Source organism: Catharus ustulatus, chromosome 2 (genome assembly GCF_009819885.2).
Source record: "Catharus ustulatus isolate bCatUst1 chromosome 2, bCatUst1.pri.v2, whole genome shotgun sequence".
In the NCBI taxonomy this organism is placed as follows: domain Eukaryota; kingdom Metazoa; phylum Chordata; class Aves; order Passeriformes; family Turdidae; genus Catharus; species Catharus ustulatus.
In genome coordinates, this window is record NC_046222.1 from 32,814,144 (window position 1) to 32,822,294 (window position 8,151).

The 8,151-nt window shown below is 51.3% G+C and overlaps 2 protein-coding genes across 3 annotated transcripts; one reads left to right on the forward strand and one right to left on the reverse strand.

Moving 5' to 3' along the window:
- Positions 1-596: 596 nt before the first annotated feature.
- Positions 597-2,428, forward strand: LOC116992686 (thyroid hormone-inducible hepatic protein-like). Of its 2 annotated transcripts, none has more exons than XM_033052535.1 (2): positions 597-2,092; positions 2,368-2,428. In XM_033052535.1, exon 1 carries the CDS (start codon positions 1,673-1,675, stop codon positions 2,072-2,074), a length of 402 nt encoding a protein of 133 aa, XP_032908426.1. In that variant the 5' UTR covers positions 597-1,672; the 3' UTR covers positions 2,075-2,092; positions 2,368-2,428. The 2 variants fall into 2 exon arrangements, with proteins under 2 accessions (XP_032908426.1, XP_032908427.1); XM_033052536.1 differs by having other exon boundaries at positions 2,373-2,412.
- A 668-nt stretch (positions 2,429-3,096) lies between these two features.
- Positions 3,097-5,696, reverse strand: NDUFC2 (NADH:ubiquinone oxidoreductase subunit C2). The gene is made up of 3 exons (XM_033053568.1): positions 5,467-5,696; positions 4,417-4,560; positions 3,097-3,605 (listed from the first exon to the last, which is right to left on the reverse strand). The coding sequence occupies exons 1-3, from the start codon at positions 5,603-5,605 to the stop codon at positions 3,556-3,558; spliced, it is 333 nt and encodes a 110-aa protein (XP_032909459.1). The 5' UTR covers positions 5,606-5,696; the 3' UTR covers positions 3,097-3,555.
- Between the last annotated feature and the right edge of the window lie 2,455 nt (positions 5,697-8,151).

The following is an 8,151-nucleotide window of genomic DNA, read 5'->3' on the forward strand; positions in this document are numbered from 1 at the left end:
TTTCAATTTTTGGGGTGCTCTGGCCTTATCTGTACCCCATGCTGCTGCCTACCACCTTCCTGGTCAGATGCTGGGGGAAAGCACCCCACAATTCACACCTGCTCACCCCTGGTCTGGCTCTGTGCTCAGGCAATTTGGCTGTGAGCCAGCAAGGTGTGCTCAGGGCAAAGGCAGTGGAGGGAGGGTATGATTCTCTTCTGCTCAGCCCTGATGAGGCATCACCCTGAGTGTCCAATTTTGTTCTTTCTGGTACTAGAGAGACATGGACATACTGGAGGGAGTCCAGTGAAGGGCCATAAAGGTGGCAGGATATCAGGAGTATCTTCCATATGAGGAAAGGCTGAGAGAGCTGGTGGCGTCCAGATTTGGAAAGAGAAGGCTGAGAAAGATCTGATCGGTCTTCATAAAGATGGGATGGAGGTCAAGAGGTGACTCCAAAATCTTCCAGCTGGTGCTTAGAGACAGGACAGGACAGGAAAAGAGTGACAGGCACAAACTGAAACACAAAACAAATCCCATCTAAACGTGAGAAAACTTTTTTATTTTTCCCTAAAACTGCAGGTATTCAAACACTGTCACAGGCTGCCCAGAAAAGGGGGTGGAATCTCTGTTCTCAGAGATATCCAATATCCATGGTCCCACTGTTGACCTTGCTTGAGCAGTTGTTGAAACAGATTGTCTCCAGAGGTGCCTTCTAGCCTCTCGAGCACTGACTCTGCCTCTGTACCTGTGCTGTCAGCCCAGGAGATTGCTGCTGGCTGCTCACAGCACCTGACCAGGAGGATGCTGAGCCAGGCCTGGGTGGAGGCTGGAATACTGGCAGGGCTGCTTTGGGCTGGGTCCCACAGTCTCTGACTCCTGTCATTGCCCCTCCAAGGACTCTGCTTCAGCCTTGGAACTTTCATGTTTCTCCTCAGGCTGGCAAATTTGAATTTTAAAATACCTTTTCTAACTCCCTAGTCACTTTTGAATCCTGCTGCTGCTCATATTGCACCTTTAATAAGGATTTTGGGACAAGCAGCCTTCAGACAAGAATCACCTGTTCATTACCACCTTCATTTTGCAGGGTTCCTTTCTAGGCCAGTTGCCATCATTGGGCTGGGTGAGACCCCCAGATCAGCAGAGAAGAAGGTGAGTTTTGAGGCAGAGCACATGGGAAATTTGCCCTCTCTGGGTAAGCCCATCGCTTGTTCTTCTGTGCTCCTCAAAACTGCCCAGATGAAGGCAGGTTTCCCATGGTGCTGCCTGCAACCTGCCTGCCCTGGGGCAAGGGGCTGGACTCACCATCCTGGGCCTCCAGCAGTGCTAAGGACAGTGGTGACAGGGCAGGATGGGAAAGTGCCCGAGAGACCCCGGGCACCTCCTCACCACCACACTCAGAGCACGGGAGGCAGCGGGACCCCCGGCCAGCTCGGGTGAAGGCCACGGGTAGGCTCAGAAGAGATTGCACAGAGCCAGGGACACAGCATGGCCAAGCCCCAGCTGGGCTGCAGCCAAGCCCAACCCCAAGGCCATCCAGCCCAACCAGGGCTGGCAGCGGGGGACAGCAGGGGGGGACAGCAGAGGAGGGACGTGCCCCAGCACTGCATAAAAAGCCCCAGCAGGGACAGGGAGCAGGCGACACTCTCAGGAGATCCCAGAGCAGCACTGCCAGAGCTGTAGGAGAAGGGCCATGGAGCAGTACTTCTCAGCCACCCAGAAGATGGAGCAGGAGGTGATGTTCCCCAGCCTGCTCCGAGGGGTCTTCCCGCAGCAGGAGGGGGCAGCCCCGGCCGCGGAGAGCCGCACGGACCTGTACGAGCGCTACCAGCTCCTCAAGGCCATCAAGCCCATGGTGGAGAAAGGCCTGGCCTCTGTCGGGGACCAGAGCCCCACCGGTGCGGACGCCGACGTGGACGCGTCCTCGGACAGCAACGAGGCCGGAGATGCCCAGCTCGAGGAGCGCCTGTCCCACCACCTGACTGGCCTGCAGCAGGTCCTCACCCACCTGACCAGGGACACCAACGCCCTGACCCGGAGGTACAGCCAGATCCTGGAGCAGATCAACCTCAGCGAGGGCCAGCCCAGCTGGTGACCCTGTCCTGGCCACCAGGTAAGAGCTGGGGGGATGCAGAGTCCGGGGGCAGCAAGACAATGGGTGTTCTCTCTGGAGAGATACCCAACAGTGCTGGGATTGGGAAGGGCCTTGGAATGGGGGAATGGGGGCTGCCCCCTCAGCTGGGGCTGGATGTCCCTCTCCGTGCTGGAGGAGGGAACCCAGCCCACTGCTCTGTGCAGAGGCTGCAGGGACTCAGGGTCTGTGGACTCAGGGTTGATGGACTGTGTGTCCCCCTGGGATGATCCTTGGAGTTAATGCTGCTGTTGCAGGACAGGTGCTGGTGTCAGGAAGCACAAGACGTCCCCGTCGCTGACCATCACAGGCTCTTCCCCGTCACGCGCGTTCCCCACTCTGTGGCAGATGATGTGATCGCCCGGCACTGGCGCTGACACCAGAGATGGCTGTGACCACTGGAGAACCAGATGGCACCTTATCCTCATAGGAAGAAGCATCTGGCTGTGCCAGGAATTCCACTGGAAGAGCCACAGGCTCGTGCCCTCCTCTTTATTTTCAAAGAGTGGTGCGAAGCTGGGAGTGTTGTGAGGTGGCCCCAACCTCCAACAGTCCCTTGAGACTGCCAAGCCCTTTTCCAGCTGGTACCTGGACTCCAAGGGCATTTCCCCCTGTTTCTGCTAATAAAAGAATCCCTGTGAAGCCATTGTCAGTGTGGTGCTTCCACTCAAAGAGTGCCCCAGGGAAGGGTAGGGGAACACTGCCTCAGTGGGGTGGGAACTTTCCAGGGCACTGCTGGGAAATTGGAAAGGGACAAAGAATCTCCAAGTCACGGGATGGTTTGGGTTGGAAGGGATCTTCAGAGACCACCTAGAGCAATGTCCCACTGTGCTGGGATATCTTGCAGTCGGCCAGGGAGCTCAGACCTGTGTCCACCCCCGTATGTGTGTTTGGATTCAGGAAACCATGTCCGAAAGCAGAAAGGCTGGGTCCCTGTTATCAGCAAAGGAAAAGTAACATAATTATAAAAAACATGAGAGATGGAATTAATTAGGGTAAGAATGTATTTTGTTTGCTGTTCAGATTGAATTTCACAGTGCGACTTTGGGTACAGCATCTGCAGGGGCTGGCCATGAACATGTTCAAGGGTCAGGAGAAATGCTACTGAGAAATAAAGAAGATTAACCTACAGAACTGCTCTCTGAGTTTTACACAACACATGTTGTGTTAACAACCTTCCACTCTTGCAATTAAAAGAGCTTAAAAAAAACATTAATCAAGGTTGTTATTCTATTACAAATATCAGTCATCCGCATACTGACAAACCATAAAGCAACAGAAGAACAAATAATTAAACACTAACTATTTAACTAAGCTTTTATTACATGAAAGTGAGTAAAGTTTCATCTTTTAAGCCATGGACGGTTCAAGAGTTGCAGCCACCTTGCTGAAGTTCTTAGGATGGCAGGAATTCATCCTGTGATGTGTGACCACTGGAGAAATTCTCAACGAATTGGGTGGAAATCCTCCAAGAGCTGCCCTATTCTTTTCTTTTCTGCAAGAGGTGGGAAAACTCAATCAGCATTTCAGATCAATTGAGAAGATGTTTCATTTTAAGTGTTTGATGTTAACAAAGCCACCAAAAATCTGATTTTTGTTACCCACAGCAAACCATTAGCTTGCCCTTGTAACTAAATGCAATTTTTTTTTCATTTCCATATGGTCTCCACAGATCTGTGTGGAAGAATCTTAGCAGTAACAGCTTTTTGTTTCTACATACTCCTTCCAGCATGGCATGATGCAGACCACAATCTAACAGCCAGAGTTACCTAAGTGTGTTGTATTAGAAAATGGACAATTTTCACCCAAATTTGCCATTGCATTGTTTGGCTCAGTGACTGCATTTAGTAAAAAAAAACCCTGTTCTTCACCACTGCTCTAAGCCAACACCACTTCAGGTTTCCTGTCATTCCTATTTATTCTTTTTTCACCTGTTCTGTTTGTTTTCTGAATATTTATCATGGGATTTCTGAATCTACATGCAGCAGGCATTTTACAGGAATAGACAGTACAACTGTGAATCTACAAGAATAAAACCTGCGATTTCTAATTTTCATTATTTCTTCCTCAGTGGTACAAGTTTGGTCTATCCTTATTTATTTTTTTTGGCTTTGCTACTTTTATACTAAAATGAGCCTTTAGGAGGAAAAGGTGGTCATCGATGCATCTCAATAGCTCAATAACAATATCTATTTTCACACCAGAAAATCCTTTAGACTTCTGCAAGTTAGATTGTGAAGGAGCAACATCTTTACACACAGGTCATGGCAGGCTGAGGTCTCTCTTACAATACCAGCTGAGTGTACCTGTTGCTGGGAAGTCTGCCGGGTGGTGCCTGATGTACTCAAAGAGCTCTCTGTCCACCTTGGCATGCACGTAGTCGGTGCGTTTCACAAGCTGGTAGCCAACAAAGCAGCCCACGGTAGCGAACAGGATCTGCCGGTGAACACCTGCAGCAGGAGGAGAGAGGAATTGTCCCCATCTCTCCCAGCTCCCCGGGGCCTCAGGCAGGGCCCCGCTTTCCCCAGGCCCCCAGACACTCCTCTCTCCCTGCTCCGCCCATACCAAGGTCCCTACAGCACCCACACCTCCCGCCGCCCCTGCCAGGCCCCCCTTTCCTCAGGGCTCCTTCCCGCCACCCACACCCCTCAGGAAGTCACCTTAGATCCTATCCACCTCCAAACCACATCCCTTTCCCAGCCCCTTCCAATTGCCTCCAATTCCCCCGTGCCAACAAATCCCTCCCTTCAGGGCTCCCACCCCTTGATTGCCATCCCCACAATCGCACAAAGAACGCCTTCCCTTCCAACAGCCGCCCCCAACTCAGGGCTCCCTCTCTTCCCCTCCCCGCTTCACTCACCCTGTGACCCCAAGCCCCACAGCTCCCTTCCCCAGGCCCACACATTCCCTCTATGTCCCCATTCCCTTCCCTCAGACCCTACGTCCCTCACGGACACGCCAAATCCCACATGCCCGCTCCTGCAGCCCCCAAACCCCCTCTAGCCCCCTACTCCTGCCTGTTTCCCCTTCCCTCCCCTTTATTTATCCTTTAGTGACCCCAAATCCCACACCCGCCCTTTCCCAGGCCCACATATTCCCTTTTATCACCCCAGCATCGGCTCTCGAGGCTTCCTCCCCATCTCCAGCCGCTAAAACTCTCAAGGTCACCCAAATCCGCCCGCCCGCCCCCATGTCCCCTCCAGCCCCTCATTCCTAGCTGTTTCCCCTCCCCACCTTCATTTATCCCTTAGTGACCCCAACCCCCGCTCAGCCCTTTCCCCTACTCCTCGCCTCAGCCCTCCCCTCGCACCCCGCTCCGTTCCCTCTCCCCTCAGGCTCCCCCCGTCCCCCCGCACCGGCTCGCAAGACGGGGCGCCGGTTAAAGGCGTTGTCCAGCAGCGCTGCCAGCCACCCCGCGAACCCGAGCCACACCGAGCCCCTGTTGAGGAGCGGCGGCGGCGGCAGCGACCGCGACTCGTCGGGCAGGAACGCCATGGCTGCCGTCCGCCGAAGGTGACCGGGGGAGCGGTGCGGCGGCTGCGCCTTCCCCCGCCGGCCCGCGCCCTGCTCCCGCGTTCCGCTGCCTTCCCCCTTGTGGCTCTTTTACCCAAAATCCCACCCCAAAATCCAACTCTCCACCCCACAAACCCACCCCTCGCCCCAAACTCCCAGGCTCAGCCGTCTTAGCCGAGGCAGGGGTTCCTGCAGCCCTAACCCCGCTGCAAGGCCAGCGAGGCCGGTCGGGAAGTAAATTAAAGGGTTAATTAAACACTAAAATCGAACCCAATTACTTTTCAGAGCTCAGATTAAAGACTGAGACCTGACCCATACTGTTAGTTTTTTCGTTTTTAATTAATACGCAATCACATTAAATCATTTGCCCCTTTAGCAGGATTGGCGGAAGACGGAACCTGCATTAACAAAACACATCACATGTTCTAAAGGCTTCTCAGCCTCTTTCCTAAAAATGTATTATGTAGCCCTTGTGCATGAGAGGAAAGCTGGTGTCTTTACAAACAATTTGATGGGTGAAGGCATGGGTGTTAACGTCTTTGAAATGGCTCTTCATGTCTCTGCTGACTTTGGGCAGTAGGTTTGTTGCAGAGCCCTGACACCCTGGCTCCTGAAACAGACAGGGAGGGGTCTGCACAGCCTAAACCTCTGAGCTTTGGGGCAGAACAGTAGGTTCAAGGGGGGAATATGTGGCAGGTGGTTCGGGATGGCTGTACCTTCCCAGTGCCTCAGCAATGGGGAAAGGACGAGGCAACACGAGGCCGGGACTTCGGGATCAAAGGAGGCTGCGCCCTCTGAAACCTCGAGACAGAAAATCCCATGTGCTCCAGGGGACTCTCTCCCTGTATTCAAATAAAGCTGAAGTGACACACTAATCTTAAAGAAATTAGGATTTTAGTTAAAAGTTAAAAGAAACCGGGCTTGAGATAGTTACCTGAAACTTAAATAATTGATTGCCTGTCAATTTATGTTTGCTTAGCTGTGCTTGCAATGGGAAAGGATGAAACTAGTAGTTAGGTCCAAAGAACACGAACAATTGCAACCAGAAACTCATTCTTTGCAAAACTGGAGTTTCCCCAAAAGCCATTTGTAGTGCCATTAATGAAAAAGGTCAGGGCGAGGAAGATTTGCCTTACTCCTTTTAAGACCCCTTCCCACAAAAACGACCGCAGACTTAATTCAAGAAGCCAACCACGCATGCTTAATAGCCATTCCAGCTAATTACCATGGGAAGCAGGGGATGGGAGGGGCTGGTATTATGAATATGTATTCATTTGAACCTTTTGTCAATAAATAGACTCTGTGACCACCTGTAATTTTGCAGTGCGGGGCTACCCCACACTGCTGCCCATCGCTGAATAAACATACCCTTTCTAACTTTAAATTGTTACAGAGTCTTTGTCCGTCACAATTGAGTATCAGTATTAGACCAATACTCATATTTTGGTAAATCAGAAGGACTCCTCTGTCTCCTTTTTAGACCTAAACCTCTAGCGTTTGTGGATTTTCCTGACATCCACACAGGCGGAGGTTGGGCAGTCGCTGCTCCGTAGTGGGAGATGCTTCAGTTAAACCTGGTATTGTACAATGGTGAGGCAGGACCACTTCCACCGTCATGCCCTGGGTTGGTTTGGGTTGGAAAGGACCTAAATGGTCATCTACTTTCAACACACTGCCACAGGCAGGGAGAACTTCCACAAGACTGGGTTGCTCTATCCACACCAGCTTTGAACAATTCCAGCCAGGGACGGCACACCCACAGCTTTGCTGCGGGGCCTCTTGGAGGATTTTCACGATGTGCAAAGGCACGCCTGGGGAAGAGCCAGGAGGAGTGGCTGTAGGGTTTTTTGTGTACTACCATTTCCCTACATAGGACAGCACAAGATCAACACAAGCATTGTGGATGTCTCACCCTGAGCAGAGCCTTTAAGGCTTGGGGCTGAGATACAAACACAGGTGCAAGAAGCATTGTGGCACCAGTGGAAGCCAGAGCAGCTAAAAACATGGCAAAGCCCCTGAGGGTGTTAAAAAAAGCAAAAACTGTGAGAAAGTAATGAAAACCAGAGTGAGAATGTCTCAAATATGAACTCATTGGCAGTGATAACTTCAAATGTACAAATATTTGGTTACAGAAACATCCACAGTGATTAAGCAAACTGTTGCCTTAACAAGAGCCACTCTATTTTAAACACCCCAAATATTCAAAGAACTCAAAAAGTGTAACTATCCCCTTGGCTATCCTTGATGAAGGGGTCCCATTCTTCAGCTAACATGGAAGAAAGTTCAAAAACTACTCTCATCCCCCTCTCCTCCCAGTTTTATGTCAGTACTAGAATCCAGACTCCAACCTCAAAGCAACATCTTCTAGGGATGGTTATGTAGGGTTTAAAAGACATAATTATTTACTGCAGAGATAACTGCTGTCCCGTTGGGGAACATGATTCCACAGAGGCAGAAAACAATCCACCTTTTCCTTAAATCATTACAGGAACTGTGGACACTTGGTCTTTTGTAAGAGTTGTAGAATT

Coding starts and splice junctions, on each gene's coding strand:
- LOC116992686 (XM_033052535.1), top strand. CDS start 1,673: ATGGAGCAGTACTTCTCAGCCACCCAGAAGATGGAGCAGGAGGTGATG.
- NDUFC2 (XM_033053568.1), bottom strand. CDS start 5,605: ATGGCGTTCCTGCCCGACGAGTCGCGGTCGCTGCCGCCGCCGCCGCTC. Junction 4,561..5,466: donor GCGCCCCGTCTTGCGAGCCG/GTGCGGGGGGAC, acceptor CTCCTGCTGCAG/GTGTTCACCGGCAGATCCTG. Junction 3,606..4,416: donor GGCAGACTTCCCAGCAACAG/GTACACTCAGCT, acceptor CACCTCTTGCAG/AAAAGAAAAGAATAGGGCAG.